The sequence below is a fragment of the Xyrauchen texanus genome, chromosome 18, assembly GCF_025860055.1.
Source record: "Xyrauchen texanus isolate HMW12.3.18 chromosome 18, RBS_HiC_50CHRs, whole genome shotgun sequence".
NCBI lineage: Eukaryota > Metazoa > Chordata > Actinopteri > Cypriniformes > Catostomidae > Xyrauchen > Xyrauchen texanus.
In genome coordinates this window covers 27,966,633-27,984,090 of record NC_068293.1, presented here as the reverse complement: position 1 = coordinate 27,984,090, position 17,458 = coordinate 27,966,633, and the positions used below count along the sequence as shown (strand labels likewise).

The window sequence follows — 17,458 nt, the reverse complement described above, 5'->3', positions numbered from 1 at the left end:
TTATTAAATCAGGATGATTCATTAAAGTCGTGGAATAAGACTAATGAGAGTGTCACTTGAGCAGCTTAAGACAACCGTTGAACTGCTTCATAGAATTTTACTTTATAGAAAAGGGTTATAAAAGCTGCTCAGAATAACTAGAGATATAGACGCAAGAGAACTAGTATGGGCGTCTTTAAATGCATTATGCTGAATTATGTAACTCAGTAATACGAAAAGCTTCTAACAATACTATCATCTAGTGGAATGAAGTGTAATGACATGAATTGAGAAGGGTCTTTATAAGAGAAAAAAACAGAGGCCAAAATGGTAATCAGCTATTTATTTTAAAATTGTATTTAATGTATTAAATAAGCTTTACATATAAGGAGATCTGATATTGTCTTTGTACGTGCTCATGATTGCCTTTGTTTTATGTTATGTCATCTAAACGCATTAAACAGCGATTGGTGAACACCTCAACGCATGTGATGAGAAAGCCAATCATTGACGAGTGCGCGTTGACAATAGAAGAGAAATGCAACTAATCATACGTAATACAGTTTCATAACAACAGCTGTTGAAAATACTTGAACAGGCAAGGCGCTTCCGGAACAACATCAAGAACATTCACACACAGACGCGGGGTTTTCTTGGTGTCGAAACATTTGATAAAGGCAATTTTCTTATAGTTGTTCAGACACGGTAGAAACGGTGCATTCTGTAGGCCTACACCATGGTATGACTTCTGATCAAAGGTAAGGCTTCTTTGTAAGATCTAAACATGATTACACAATATAGGATTCAAAACATTGAATTTGTGTTCACAAGATGAAATAGATAATTTAAGAACTGTTATTACATGTTATATAATTATCACACAGTTATAATTCTTAACAGATTAAATGGACGTAATAAATACTCGAACCTTAAATCTACTCGAATCAAGTACTTGAATAAATTTTCAAATACATACTCATATTTGATTAAACATCAACTGCTAATTTGTTGTTATATTAACAAAAAGGTACAACAATGCTTTTGGGCTTGGACCTGGTAACACGTAAATACCATGGTACATGAATATGGAAAGCATTCATTATCATGGTATGAAAGTTCCGTATTATCACAGTATTTTATTTTTATTTTTATTTTTTATAAATAAGCATTAAAGGCGTTACCTATATTTCTAAATAAAGTGTCCAGGATTGTAGAAATAATAACTTAATTATTTTAATAATTGTGCCTTATTTGAACACCCAAGTGTGTGGTGTATGTATGATCCATTTTAACACTCTCCCTTACAGCCAGCGTCTATGTGGTGCGCAAAATCAGCGCTGCCCTTAAAGATGGTGAGCAGACAGATCAACCTGTGCTTACACCATGTGACCTGGCTAAAAGTGAGTTATTTTGCATGATAATATTATTCACACTCTTACAGCCATACTTTAGAGGCAAATCCTGATAATGACTCGCATCAGTACTGAAGAAATCAATTAACTCTGTACAGCATACTGCATCATATCATAAAGCGACAATTCACCCAAAAAGTAAAATTCTCTCATCATTTACTTACTCTCATGCCATCCCAGATGTGTACAACTTTCTTTTTTTCTGCAGAACACATCGTTTTAGAAGAATATTTCAGCTCTGTAGGGCAAAACAATGCAAGTGAATGGTGACCAGAACTTTGAAGCTCCAATAATCACATAAAGGCAACATAAAAGTAATCCATACAACTCCAGTGGTTAAATCTATGTCTTCAGAAGTGATATGATAGGTGTGGGTGAGAAGAAGATCACATTTTGAATAAATTTTTTTCTATAAATCAGTAGGTGTCAATCTGCATGAAGAATACAAATCTCCCCAAAAACAAAAAAAAGAATGTGGAAATGAAAATGGAAATTTATAGTAAATAAGGACTTCAATATTAATCTGTTTATCACCCACACTTATATCCCATCTGAAGACATGAATTTTACCACTGGAGTCGTATAGATACATTTTATGCTGCTTTATATGCTTTTTGGAGCTTCAAAGTTTTGTCCGCCATTCACTTGCATTGTAAGGAGATACAGAGCTGAGATATTATTTCTAAAAGCCTTTGTTTGTGTTTATCAGAAGATAGAAAGTCATACACATCTGGGATGGCATAAGAGTAAGTAAATGATGAGAGAACTTTCATATTTGTGTGAACTATCCATTTAGGTATGTGGAAATGTTTGTCATGTGTGTAATACTGTGTAGCCTCTGAATGAGGCAAAGTCCATCAGCAGTATAACACAGATGTGAAATGTACAAATGGTGTGCACAAATGTCACTAAAGTCATACTTGTCTGTGTTTTTTCAGGAAAAAAGGAGGGCTTTGCAACAGACGCATTAATGTCAGCTCCAGAGCCTGAGGATGCTTTTGCGTCACCTGCACCTACAGAGACAGCAGTACAGAAATGTGGTTCCTGAGGTTAAAGGTCACGCGGAAGCAGAACTGGCCTCAATGGGGGCTGTTTTGCTGTCTCAGAAGGCAGATTGTGGCGTAAAGATCTGGCATCAGACCAGTTTTGCTCTGCGTGACCTTTTTATTGGTGCAAATTCTCACACTTTCTCTCTACCTCTCTCTCATTCTTTTCTCCTCTTTTTGTGTCCCATCAGCTGTAGTATGTGAAGGTCTGTTCATCAACTTCTGCCTCAGGAGCAGTTCAGATCTGATGTTTACCTACAGCTTTTATACTTATCAAATCTTTTGCTAACCTCTTGTCATGTTTGCCATGACAAAAGCAGCCAATAAAATTGTGAAACTTCAACCTTTTGTTCTCTTGTGTTCTTTCACAACAACTTAACATGGAATGAGCACTGTTTTGTAGTCACTGATTATCTTTTATTGGGAGTAACATGTCCACTCTGGAAAGCTCTAATATTTGACCAGATAAACACACCTCTATATTGATGTTGATTACATCATACCTCATTTGAGATTATCTATAAATCAAAAGATTTGCTTGCACAACATGAATCACACAGTTTTGTCTCTGACTAAGCTTTAAAAATACCATTCATTCAATGTTCGGAGAATCTCAACGGACTCTAAACAACTTTAATTGGAACGTGTGAACTATTCATCCTTGTCAATAAATGAATTAAAGGATAGTTCAAAAATGAAAATTCTCTCAACATTTTCTCACCATCATGCCATTCCTGATGTGTATGACTTTCTTTCTTCAGCAGAACACAAACCAAAAAAATTTGAAAAATATCTCAGCTCTGTAGGTCCATATAATGTAAGTGAATCGTGCAACTTTTTTTAGCTCTGAAAATCACATACAAGTAATCCATACGACCCAAGAGTTAAAATACATACAGCTATATAATAGGTGTGGGTGAGAGAATTAGCAATATTTAAGTCCTTTTGTACTCTAAATATCCACTTAAACTTTCAATTTCAGATGTGAAGGTGAAACTAAAAAGGCACCACATATGACTTTCAGATGTAAAAGTGAAAGTGTTTGTGTTCTGATGAAGAAAGAAAGTCATGCTATTCCTTTAAGGGAAGAATCTAGGATTTAGATAACACTTGTTTATTTATTTGACAATGCAAACCCTCCATGCCACTAGATGGCGCTCACTACATGACGTTATCTATTCTTAAAAGAAGAAGAGCACATGACTTCCTGTAAACAGCGGAAGTTTTCAGCCGAGGAGTATTATCCAAATATTCGTGTTCTCATGCACTGTTCATCATCTGAATTATCTTCATAAATCATGATTTACAATTTACACTGACTCTGGAATTTAAAAAGTAGGTGCACAATATAACGTATGAAGACAGACCAGGGAATTGCATTTAGCTAATTAGTCATTAAAATACTTTTTTTGTATGTGCATGTGTGTAACTGAATTGCTTTACAGCGATAGGCGCCGAACTGCACCGATACATGTGAACAGATATACAGTTAACAGATAAAAAAAACTTTGAATCGGTTTTAAATGTTCTTTCATCGTCTCCCGTTGCATTGCTGATCGTTTTTTGACTGGTAGGAGTAGTAGGTTCCGATCTGATGTATCCTCTTACTCTGTGGTGTTCGTGATCTTAAAGATGCTTTGAAACCTCTCTTTGCAGAATGCCACACGAAAAAGCCCGCAACAGCCCCCTGGCTAACCCCTTGGATCGAAGGAGAGCTCTGACCATCTCACCTGAGCTCAAACGTGACAACTGTCAGGTACAGTTGATGTCAGAAGTTTACAAATGCATTTAATTCCTGACATTTAATCGTAGAAAACTCCCTGTCTTATGTCAGTTAGGATCACAACTTAATTTAAAAAATGTGAAATGTCAGAATAATAGTAGAGAGAATTATTTATTTCAGCTTTTATTTCTTTCATCACATTCCCAGTAGGTCAGAAGTTTACATACACTTGTTATTTGATAGCATTGCCTTTAAATTGTTTAACTTTGGTCAAACATTTTGGGTAGCCTTCCACAAGCTTCTCACTATAAGGTGCTGGAATTTTGGCCCATTCCTTTTGACAAAACAAGTATAATGGAGTCAGGTTTGTTGGCCTCCTTGCTTGCACATGCTTTTTTAGTTATGCCCACAAGTTGTCTATTGGATTGATGTCAGGACTTTCTGATGGCCACTCCAATACCTTGACTTTGTTGTCCTTAAGCCATTTTGTCACAACTTTAGAGGTATACTTCGGGTCATTGTCCATTTGGAAGTCCCATTTGCGACCGAGCTTCAACTTCCTGGCAGATGTATTGAGATGTTGCTTCAATATATTCACATAATTTCCTTCCTCATGGTGCCATCTATCCCATGGTGTTTATACTTGCATACTGTTGTTTGTACAGATGAAAGTGGTACCTTCAGGTATTTGGAAATTGCTCCCAAGGATGAGCCAGACTTGTGAAGGTCCACAAATTTTTTTTTTTCTGATTTCTTGTGATTTTCCCATGATGTCAAGCAAAGAGGCACTGAGTTTGAAGGTAGCCCTTAAAATACATCCACAGGTACACCTCCAATTTACTCCAATTAGCCTATCTGAAGCTATTTGCCTAAAGGCTTGAAATCATTTTCTGGAATTTAATGACTTCAACCTAAGTGTATATAAACTTCTGACTTCAACTGTATGTCCATGCATGAAACAACAGTAATGTTAATGAAATCAGAATATTCCAAGATATTAAAAGGAACTTTGGAACATTTGCCTGTATCACAGACTGAAAGTCCACTTAAGATCCCCAGGAGAGTTTCTGCAGCTGACGATGAGTGTGTGGAGAGAGAGGTTTCTAAAGCTCGGAAGAATAACCACTCCAAGGTGATTATGAGATGGACAGGAAATACTGCATAACATGCTCATGTTATTTGTTCATTTGATACAAGCATTATACAAGATCTAGTGAAGAACTATAAATTAACTACAATGACCCTTTTAGTGCATATTCCAGTAACCCTATTTTGGATGTTCCACAAATGAAATCCTTGTAGGGTGAATCTCATGAAAACATATCCAAGTCATGTTTCATTCCATATAAAAATTAATCATAAGAATTGTATTTTTTATTTTTTGCATTGACATTATTTAAATAGGAATTAAGGATGTTTTTTTTTTTTCAATTGCAATAATTCTATATTTTTGGGAAGAAATGTGACCCAGATGTTCTTGATATTCACCCAATAGTTATTAAAGTGTGAAAGGCCAATTTTGGAGTTTAGTCTTTATGTAGTTTAGCTATTTGAATGTGATCTGTGTTTGTGTGTATATATATATATATATATATATATATATATATATGAATTTGAATGTCTTAAATTGGCAAATTTTCTTATTTTATGTTTTCTTACGCACTTGTATTAGATCCACTGGACACAGCTGGGTTCAAATGGTACGCTCTCCCAGTCAGATCACAGATTACAAACAACCAGTGATCAAAAGCACATAAAATGGCAGACAATTCACAGGTAATGTGCTTTCTGTACAAAATATAAATTCTAATTCGACCAGGTCAGCATATGGCACACAAACAGTCTGATCCTGAATGTAGAACCTGTAATCCCTTACATTTAAAACAGTCTTAGTGCACTTTCAACTTACTCTGTTCCTCATTTAAAGAAATAGAAAAAAAGGAAAATTCTCTCATCACTTACTCACCCTCATGTCATTCCAGATGTGTTTGACTCTCGTTCATCTGCAGAACCAGAACGAAGATTTCTAGAACAATATTTCAGCTCTGTAGGTCCATACAGTGCAAGTGAATGGTTACCAAAATTGTGAAGCCCCCAAATGCACACAAAGGTAGCAAACAAGTAATTAATTCAACTCCAGTGGTTAAATACATGCCTTCTGAAGGGATCCAATCTATTTTGGATGAGAACAGACCAAAGTGAAAGTTCTTTTTCACTATAAATCTTGACATCAGCAGTCTCCTTGGCGATCATGATTTCAAGCTTGATTACACTTCCTAGCGCCATCCAGAGCTTTGCACATGTGTCAAACACTAGGAAGTGTAATCGAGCTTGAAATCATGATCCTGTCTAGAGACTGCAGTGGCAAGATGTACAGTGAAAAAGGAATTATATTTTAGTCTGTTCTCACCCAAAACCAATTAGATCGCTTCAGAAGACATTGATTTAACCACTGGAGTCATATGGATTATTTTTATGCTGCTTTTATATGATTTTTGGATCTTACATTTTTAGTCGACATTGGACCTATAGAGCTGAGATATTCTTCTAAAAATCGTAATTTGTATTCTGCAGAAAAAGAGTCAAACACATCTGGGATGGCATGAGGGTGAGTAAATGATGAGAGAATTTTTGTGTCAACTATTCTTTTAATCTGATCAGTAAGATTTACAATATATTACGTGCTAAAATATCCTCTCATATTATCGTTTGTATGAACATCTGTAATTATTTGTCTTATGCGTTTTGATTATGACTTCTGAGGCATAATCCATTGACAAAGCTGCTGATGTTAGCCTAGCTGTTTAATGTTTTTATTGCCACTTGATGTGTCTAATTAGGCAACTGAAGTCATACTATCAAACATGTTGTCATAAGGAATGCATTTCTCTTATCTGGCTAGTACATATTTAACATGAAAACAGGCAGAATGTGTCCTTCTCTTCTCTTAAATGCACAGCATTAGTCATTGTCAGGATTGCTTTTCTAGCATCACAAACAATAACATATACACTGCAGAGCAGCATTTTTTTTATTATAATTTTCTTCCATGACATCCAATTATAATGTTAAAATTTTTTGCACCAAACGTAGGAGTAATTTAGGATCTCATGCCTATTTTCTTTTTTTAACCTCATTCCAAATGACCTCTGTTTTATGATTGGTTAACCTCTGTGTATTGGCCTTCTACACATTGTTGTTCATTAAGCTTGGCCAAGCTGCCCTAATACTGAATAGGTGTTGACGTGTCAATGCAGTCATGGTTCTGTTCTAATAGTTATGACACTAGAATCCTTCCAATTTCTGAACAAGCTGTTTTTGCAGCTTAGTTTTGTTGCCCAGTCTGGGTGGACCTGGGAAGAGAGTGTTTAAATTGTTACATCTTTTTTTTGTTTTAAAGAGCAAGGAAAATCCTGTTTTGCATGATATGTCTGATATCTACTCTCTCCCACCACATTCATACACCATCTGTACATGCTGACTCATCTCATTCTATTTGCACACTTTCTAGAGTGATAAAACAGCTGATGCGCCATTAGATAATAAGATCAATTAAAAGCAATGAGTATGCAGGATTGACTAAATGTGTTCATACTGTTTTTGAGCAGTTATAGATTCTCAAGGAATGTAACTGTGTTTTACTCAAGGCGTTACTGTTAGGGCTGCAACTAACGATTATTTTGATAATCGATTAATCTTCGATTATTCTTCGATTAATCAGGGAAAAATATTTCCTGTATTCTTTTTAAAATATGATTTAAAAAACCTAGAAATGATAAAGAGCATACTGATTTGGTTCAATTTACAGCACTGAATTCATGATTCTACTCTAGGAAATCTTTGAGTAAAGCCTGAATCATGAAAAGATACATTTTAATTTATTATTGTTATTACTTTCAGGACATATAAAAAAACTGTTATTTTCCTTTCCTTGTAAGTCTTAACAAAAAGTGCTGTTCATTAAAGAGTAAAATGATTCATCAGGGATGGAGTGGGACTAAAAATCAGTCCAGCTGAGGGTAATGGTGACACCAGATTAGAAATATTAATTCTGCTCATCTGAAAAATATGTAATTATTTTAGATACATATGCTTGTACACCATCACTGATTACATGCATTTGAAGTGATTTAAATGAATATTGAAGTTTTTACTGATTACATGTTTCTAAATTATTCTTTTCAAAACTATGCATATGTTTATCCAGTAAAATAATGTTTGTCATGGTATAAAGTAAATTTACTGGTGAAATCAGACATTATATTTAGCATTATCAGGAGGACTACCAAATATCAGGACCCTTATCAGTCCCACCAGGATTTCGCGTCTCTTTTTCTTGATTTTTGCAGCCCAAAATGACTGAATTTGCTGCTGCACGTCTCAAATTTTGCGATGCAATTTGTGTCATTGTTTGGGGTTGTTTTACAGTGAAAAGTCACAAATCACCTTTATATACATCTGTAATTGTGTTAGTTACATTGTAAATGTAACATATAAATATTTTAGTGCATATTAACTGAATATGCATTTAGCAAGCGAAAAAAAAAATGCACACCAAAATACCATACATTTAGGTGAAACCTGTGGGTATTGGAAGACCCTTAATTATTTTTGTATTAACATTTTACATTTATTCATTTGGCAGACGCTTTTATCCAAACGACTTAAAAAAGAGGACAACATAAGCGAATCATCTTAAGGAGACATTTGTATGAAAAGTGCCATACTACAAAGTTTCACTAGCATCAGAATAGCATTCAAAACAGATTTAAGTGCAACAAGATATATTTTTTTAATTTATTTTTTTTTTTTTAATTTGTGACTGGGTAAGTGCTCATGGAAAAGATGTGTTTTTAGCAATTTTTTGAAGACAGAGAGTGAGTCAGCTTCACTTATGGAGTTGGGAAGGTCTTTCCACCAACATGGTATGATGAAACTGAGAGTCCGGGAAAGTGTTTTGGTGCCTTTTTGTGTTGGTACAACAAGGCGACGTTCCTTAGCCGACCGCAGGCTTCTAGCGAGAGTGTAGATCTGCATAAATGCTTTTAGGTATGCTGGAGCAGACTCAGTGACTGTTTTGTATGCCAGCATTTTCTGCCTCACACAATGCAAAAAAACTTATCTAAGGTTAAAATAGAGGTACAATAAATCTGTAAACTATAAACACAAGTAAAGATTCAGTAATTAGGCCTGTTGCCATTATTATGCTGTCTAATATTTAAATCTGCTATATGTATGCTTACTATTATCTTCTTTGAAGTGTTTATTAAGTGCTCTAATGCGCTGGTTAACTAGGGTCCTGTTTTTCCCCCTGCTACAAGCTGTCTCCGTTGTTTTTCAGACAAGTTTCATTGTTCATCACATTTTTACTGTGATGTAGAGTGACGTCATCGAGGAGGCTTCTAACTAATCAATAATGGAATTTATTGTCGATGTTTCCATTATCGATATTTATAGATTTTATCGATTAATTGTTGCAGCCCTAGTTACTGTATTATTTTCCACTGTATGTTTGTTGAAGCTGGTGTTATATTTTATAATGGTATGTGGCAGCAGCCATAGTATCATTTCAGTGATTCATTGTATAAATGTGTGACTCAATTTTTACATTTTCTGATGAAAATGGGAGTGGTGTTTGCTCATGCAATACTGACCACCACCATGTCACTAGATATAGCCAGCATTGGGGAGTAACGGAATACATGTAACAGGATTACGTATTTAAATACAAAATATAAGTAACTGTATTCCACTACAGTTACAATTTAAATAATTGGTAATTTGAATACAGTTACATTACATATTTTATTGTCATTTGTTTCATTTAATAGCTAGTGCTTTTAGATGGAAAACATTTATACATATAAATGATGCGATCCAAAGTGCATTTGAACAGCGGTGAAACAATTTCTTATGATGTGTTACATTCATACGAGCAGACAGAGAAGTGAGTTTGAAGCAGAAGAAGTAGAAATAACAATGCTAAGCTAAAATGCTATTTATACCCTTTGTTCCCTCCCTCCAATGTATGTCTTTGGGATTGTTTCATCTGTTTTATCATCTGATGGTGAAAATGTCCATAGCACAAGTGGTTATGCGATAGGTTTCACACCAAAGTTTAATGTTTTTTTAGGATTTATATGAATCCCTAACCTCCTGTATGAGGAAACACCACTTATTATTTTTTATTTCTTCAGGCGTCAGGTCAAGATTGTCTTAGAGGATGTCCTTCAGACAGAGATCGGGCAGAGCTTTCTAAGAAGTAACAGGCAGAGATTCAAATTGACAAACCAATCAGTAAGCAAACGGGAAGCTAAAGAGAAACAGAGTGATCAGACCTCTGAGCTCAAAAACAAAAGAACCATTGTAACTCAGAAAGGAGGAACAGACTCGACTGAACTCAAAGCTTCTTCACCATACCATTGTCTGACTGAATCATGTACTCCGAATGAATCAAGTCCATGCAAAGAAATCAGGCATCCACAATCCAATCAATTGAACTCATTGCTGAAACTATCAGAGTCATCTGAATTATCTAGTGACTCTTGTAAACCCAGAGAAAGCGACTCCCTGCAGTCTGTTCAGATTAATAAGCATCTGCCTGAACAGACTAAGACATCTACTGTTGAAGAGAATGAAGCACCACTTCTTGAAGGATCTCCACAGCGTGAGGAAGCAGTTTCATCCAGATGTGAGTTCGGACACAGCCCCTCATCTTCGTTAGCAACCCAAGAGAAAAAATCACATTGTGTGGTAAGCAAAGATATGTCTATACATCTTGGTAAAGCAATCAGAAAACTTAAAGGGATAGTTCACCCAAAAATGAAAATTCTCTCATGATTTACTCACCCTCCTGGCATCCCAGATGTGTATGACTTACTTTCTTCTGCAGAACACAAATGAAGATTTTCAGACACATTTCTCAGTTCTGTAGATCCTCACAATGCAAGTGAATGTGTGCCAAATCTTGAAGCTCCAAAGGGACTATATGATAGGTGTGGGTGAGAAAATATCAATATTCAAGTAATTTTTTTAACATACATTTTCCTCCATGCACATCTCCCCCTACAGGGCAGGAAGAATGTGAATCACCAAAAACAGAAGGAGGAGAATGTGAACGTGAAAGTGGTGATTGGCTGGGCAGGGAGGATAATTTATAGGAAAAAAAATACTTCAAAATTTATCTGTTTCTCACCCACACCTATCATATCGCTTTTGAAGATATGGATTTAACCACATGGATTACTTTTATGCTGCCTTAATGTGGAGTTTGGGGCTTTAAAATTGTGTGTCACCCATTCACTTGCATATGAACCTAAAGAGCTGAGAAATTCTTCTAAAAATCTTCACTTGTATTCAACAGATGAAAGAAAGCCAGATACATCTGGGATGGCATAAGGGTGAGGAAATGATGAGAATTTTCATTTTTGGGTGAACTATCCATTTAATATTTTATAATAGAATGAACACAGACGTATTTGTTAACATTGCTGTTTTATTATTATGTTAATTTAAACTTTTAAAGGGCACATTTTTATGATCTATTTTTATGTGAGGTCCATTTATCAGAGTCAGAATGAGCTTTATTGCCAAGTGTTCTCACTTATACCAGGAATTTGTTTTGGTGATAGAGAAACAAGAATATAAAACAAGGTAAGAGTATAAATTGACACAAATAATAGGACATATAACTGAATGGCGTATGTATGTGCAAGGTAGGGGTATGTACAGTTATTGAATTACATATGTACATGAGTTATGTATTTACATTATTGCAATATGGGGGAGTCCTGAGGCAGTTTCATTGTTCATGTGGAAAATGGCAATACAAACTTATGGAGGGGAAAAATTGTTTATGTACTTTGATGTCCTTGCGCTCAGTGCTCTGTACCACTGGCCAGAGGGCAACAGTTCAAAGAGGTTTTGCCACCAGACAGTTATGGATGTACACAGGACAGATTCAATGACCGCCGGGTAGAACTGTGTCAGCAGCTCCTGTGTCAGGTTGAACTTCCTCACCTGGCAAAGGAAGTAGAACCTCTGCTGAGCCTTCTTCACAATGGAGTCTATGTGGGTGTCCCACTTCAGGTCCTGAGAGATGTATGCATTCTGTTTGCCTCACCATCACGGATGAGGCAGATGACCGTGGTGGCATCTGCAAACTTCAGGAGCTTGACAGTGGGGTCCTTTGCAGTGCAGTAATTCGTGTGCAAGGAGAAGAGCAGTGGAGAGAGAATGCATCAGGTCTAATAGTGAGGGTCCCGGATGTGAGTTTCCCTAGTCTCACTAGCTGCTGCCTATCTGTCAGAAAGCTGGTGATCCATCGAGAATGATGGAGCATTTGAAGCAGCAGGGAACTTCACACTGCTCCAGCGATCTATTAAAGATCTGTGTGAAGATGGGGGCCAGTTGGTCAGCGCAGACTTTCATATGGGGAGGTGAAACACTGTCTGGGTCTGAAGCTTTCCTAGTCTTTTGTTTCCGAAAAACCCTGCACACATCCTCCTCACAGATCATAAGTGCAGATTGAGTAGCAGGAGGGGGGAGGAGAGGGGTTCCAGGAGGTGTTGTTGTGTGTGTGAAGTGAAGATCAGTGCGGGGGAGGGGTGCGAGACTGGGCTTTTCAAACCTGCAGTAAAACGCATTTAGTTTATCAGCTATTAGTTGACTCTCTACAGAGGGAGGGGGAGGTATCTTGTATTGGGTGATGCTTTTTAGGCCTTTCTGCACAGATACAGGATCATTGACTGAAAACTTTTCAGAGTAGCTTCTTTTAGCTACTATGATTTCCTTTGTCAGTGTGTTCCTGGCCTGGTTGTACAATATTTTATTCCCACTTCTGTAAGCAATGACGAAGCTGTCTTGAGTTTTCCTGTAAACCATGATTTATCATTATTGAATGATAAAAATGTCCTAGTAGGGATGCACATATCCTCACAGAAACTGATATATGATGTCAGGACTCATATCAGAAACTGATATGAGTCCTAAAGCTGCACGTGGGACAGAGCGATATGCATCCTTTACAGTGGTGTAGCAGTGCTCCAGTATATTTCTCTCTGGTGGTGCATGTGATATGCTGTTTGTATTTTAGCATTTGACAGGTGAGGTTAGCGTTATTAAAATCTCCCTGAATAATAAGTGAGTCGGGGTGTTGTTGCTCCGTGTCTGTGTTGTGTTCATTCAGCTGTTGCAACGCTGCATTAATTCATGCATGCTTGTTGCGGGATGTAGACACTCACCAGAATGAACAAGGAAAATTCCCACGGTGAGTAGAAAGGCTTACAGTTGATGAAGAGTGCTTCTAAATTAGAACATCTTCTTCAATGCTGTTACATCTATACACCAAATTTTGTTGATGTAAAAGCACGTTCCACCGCCTCTCGTTTTCCCCGATGATACCTCAACGCGATCCACTGGCAGATGAAAAGCGCTGTAGGGGATGGATTCATTCAGCCAGTTTTCCATGAAACACAGAGCATTTGAGTTAGAAAAGTCTTTATTTGTTTGAGTGAGCTGAAGCAGTTAATCCGTTTGCTGTTTGTGAAAGAAATAACATAAATGAAGTACAACACAGATGCATGCTTGCTCTCTTGAAGTCACACATTCTCAGGTTGCTTTTAAAAACACAAATCCGATACTAAGGTCCTTCATGCTTGTGAATTAATAAGGTAAAATGCTTTGCTGTGCACTAGAAACTTTTATCAACTCTTCTAGTAGATAATCAATTTTAATTAATTTGTATTTGTATAGCATCTAGCCAATATGAGAGAAATGACAGAAACACAAGAGTGCCTGGAGGATGCAAAAGAAGATAAGGAAAAGCACATACACCGGAACGGAGAGATGATACAAGATGCAGAAGAGATTAGAGGAAGTGTGCTATGCCTCTTATTTGGCATCGATGGGGAGGTCCCTCTCAAAAGATGTCGTTTGGACAGCCTCTCAGGTGAACATGTTCCTGACTCCGAGCACAACCCTGAATGTGCAGAGGGGCAGAGCTTCATCAAACAAACCTCTATGCCCAACCCACCTGAACCCAGTAAGTGATTAGTGCTGTCCAACATCACTGGATCATTAAGTGGATATTTACTGTAGTTGTGCAAGATGTTTAATTAACATAATAAAATAATGTTGGATTGACAGTAAAGATATACTAAATATGCACAAATACTAAAAGTGGCTAAATCTGTCACATGACACACCAGACAATATTTAATATACTACTAGTTGTATTTGCACTGAAATTGCATTTTTTATCATGGGAACTGTTGTTTTCACCAAGCAGCCCTTGTTGTAAAAGTAAAATAAAAAATCTAATTAAGAATGATCAAGCCTTGTTTTACACACAATTTTTCACTAAATGTTGGTTTTATTAAAAAACAAATTATTTAATAATATAATTTTCATAATTGCAACAACTTAAAAATACATGGTAATAAAAATCACTATTTAGAAACACATTTTTTTATTAAACATTTGAAATCATATGGGAGTACATTTGCTATTTAAAGACAGTCATTCAATCTTTACCTCTCTCAGTTGTTCTCTCCAGTGAAGAGGAGGAAGAGGAGGAGGAAGAGGAAAGGGAAGAGGGTGAAGACTCTGTTCTGAACACCCAGGCACCAGAGGGTGCTAAAGACGCACACCGAGTGGAGAGGCCAACAGGAGTTTGTGAGCAGAAAAGAATGCCCAAACTTCACCAACAAATAACAGAGATATACACACAGGTTAGTATGATGACCCACTTACTGGCCAAAGAGAATGTAGTAGTTTTCTGAGTTAAAGTACCTGTGTTCTGTCAAAAAAATTTATTACTTCTTAAAGTAGTCTGAAACATGACAATAAAAACTGTATTTCATAACAGACTAAATCTAGTTCATCAACATCATCATGTGATTCGTTTTATAAAAATAAATATTTCCTTTCTGAACTATAATATGTCTTATTCATAATATTCAATTAGAGTTGTTGCTATGGCTACATGGTATTCTATATTTTAAGTTGAAAATAGTACAAAATCTCTTTTATGTGCTGCCACACACATTTATGTGCTAAAGTTCCTACTCATTTTGCTACCACACTCAACTACTCATGTGTTCTAGCTATGACAGCGTGCTGTAACAGCTCTGCACATACTGTACCTGTTGCTTTTTGTGTATGTTTTCTATGTCAGAGTTCTTCTATGTTGGAGCTACAGCTGTCTTCCCTTCACATGGGTGGAGTTAGTGTCACATCCGGTGAGAACATAAAGGTGAGGGCGATATGAGGATGTGGTGGGTTAGACCATTGAATTACCCACCATAAAAAATGGAAGAATTGGTCAAAGTCAGATAGTATTGGTTTACATCAAATTATTATATAACAGGAAGAAAATTAATAATTAATGTTCCTGGCTCTGAATAAATTTTTTCTATCCCTGATATTGAATATAATATTTTGTTTTTCAGATTACAACCGAAATGATCAACATTTATTTCAAAGGTAAACCTGTTGAAAAACGTCTTCAAATTAAATGTGTGTGCCATTTAGTATCTTATAGTTAATTTTTTTTTATGTTAAAAATACTTTCTCTTATCTCAGTTTAATATGCAGAGACAGCAATAAGTAACATAGCAACTGTGGCTCAACCTATTTCATAAGTTTAAGGATGGGACTGCCTATTTTTTGACCAATGGAAGATTGTGGGGAGTGTTTGGAAAACCTGTTTCCAATAATTATTGTTTTTGCTGTTCAGTTGTTCCACTAGAGGACAATTCTCATTTTATAATACTTTATTTTTAAGCATTCACTGTTTCATTTTTATCAACCGTTTTTATATAGCAATTTAGTTACACACTGACCTTTATTATGTACAGTTAATCTCTTAAGATGTTTTGTTATAATGCTTTCTATTTGTCTTGTTCATTCATAGATTCTCCAGGGAAAATTTCTTTTGCGATAGCTAACGTGCTTAAATACAGTGTGTGGGAGGGGACTGCATTGAAGGGGTGTGGCTTGGTTAAGGATGACGAGATCCCGCCCCCTTCTCTGCTCCTCCTATGGCTGTCTGATCCTCTGGCCAGCCAACTACACAACGACTTGTCTGTCTTTCAGCCCAAAACTCATTCAGGTCAGCTACCTCCACTATTTATGCTGTAGTGCTAAATAAATAATTAACCTCAAAATTTAATCTGGCATAATTTGCTCACCTTCATGTCATCACAACTTAGAGAAAATGAGATGTTTGGCAGAATGTCCAAGTTGCTCCTTTCCATACATTGAAAGTGAATGGTTATTTTTACTGCCAAGCTCCAAACAGCACCATCATATGACCCTTGTGCTAGTTTTTTTTATTGTCCTCTATTGTCGTAATTTCAAATGAATTTATAGATAAACTGTAGCAAATGTTGCATGGTTTCATAAGTGTGGGCCCTAGGTAAACACAAAATATATTTTTGTGTCCTTGGTCAGGAAAAACATTTAAGAACTTCTGCATTAAATAAATAGCTACTGTATATAATGTGTTACTTATTTGAAAAAGCAACTCTTATTGTGTAAATTCCTAAAGTTGAAAACAGGTGCTTAACCAACTAAAGAGAAGGTGCAATCAAAAATCTAAATGCCATACTAATATATACAGTGGATATAAAAAGTCTACACACCCCTGTTAAAATGCCAGGTTCTCTTACGAGAGGTTCTCTCGTATTGCGTAAGCTAGCTTACGCTACGGGAAAGATTCATCTTTTCTGAGATATTGAAGCCAAAAAATTATCCTTAATTTTTGTATCCATTGTCAACGCAGTGCGGCAGCTGCAGACCTTGAGCGGGCTAGCTAGCGAGCTCATAGGTTGCTCTGCGGCAACTGCTGCAGCCTATAGACGAGCTTGGGCTAACTCAAGATCCAATGAGAGGCGTCCGCAGCTCACTGCATCAAAGCCCGCCAAAAAGGGCGTGACTAGAGTGCATATAAGCGTAGTTCGTAGGCTGGAACCCTGATTTTCATCTCTTCAGCTGAAGCTCTCCGCATCGCTGACCTGGAAGCCGCTGCCGCTTGAGGGGCATCTAGCAAGCGTGGACAGCGCTAGAAGAAGCCGGCCGCCTCAGCCACCTTCAGCCATCCTGCGAAGCTACGCCATCCGACGACGTATCCTTTTATTAAGCAAGCTAGTTCTCAAGAACTATTCACAAAAGAGTACGAGCGCCTTTTTCAAGATACCTCGCTCCACTTGCGCCTCATGCCGCCTCTTCTCAGCACAGGAGACCGCCACATCATCTGGCGCCTCTGCCTGGGACTGGGGCACGCAGAGCTCGCCTCA

The 17,458-nt window shown here is 36.9% G+C and overlaps 1 protein-coding gene and 1 long non-coding RNA gene across 2 annotated transcripts in view; both read left to right on the top strand.

Moving 5' to 3' along the window:
* Nucleotides 1-528: 528 nt before the first annotated feature.
* Nucleotides 529-2,780, top strand: LOC127659045 (uncharacterized). Its single transcript, XR_007972485.1, has 3 exons — nucleotides 529-737; nucleotides 1,287-1,379; nucleotides 2,330-2,780. It is a non-coding gene; the product is annotated as an uncharacterized LOC127659045 (long non-coding RNA).
* Nucleotides 2,781-2,926: 146 nt separating this feature from the next.
* LOC127659031 (sentrin-specific protease 7-like) overlaps nucleotides 2,927-17,458 on the top strand; it is a 29,535-nt gene continuing 15,003 nt past the window's right edge. Inside the window, exons 1-10 of the mRNA XM_052148652.1 lie at nucleotides 2,927-3,772; nucleotides 4,094-4,193; nucleotides 5,194-5,292; nucleotides 5,833-5,936; nucleotides 10,358-10,913; nucleotides 13,914-14,202; nucleotides 14,703-14,890; nucleotides 15,337-15,414; nucleotides 15,611-15,644; nucleotides 16,075-16,272. Coding sequence (XP_052004612.1) covers nucleotides 4,095-4,193; nucleotides 5,194-5,292; nucleotides 5,833-5,936; nucleotides 10,358-10,913; nucleotides 13,914-14,202; nucleotides 14,703-14,890; nucleotides 15,337-15,414; nucleotides 15,611-15,644; nucleotides 16,075-16,272 — 1,645 coding nt within the window. The 5' untranslated portion in view covers nucleotides 2,927-3,772; nucleotide 4,094. The remainder of the gene's footprint in view (nucleotides 3,773-4,093; nucleotides 4,194-5,193; nucleotides 5,293-5,832; nucleotides 5,937-10,357; nucleotides 10,914-13,913; nucleotides 14,203-14,702; nucleotides 14,891-15,336; nucleotides 15,415-15,610; nucleotides 15,645-16,074; nucleotides 16,273-17,458) is intronic.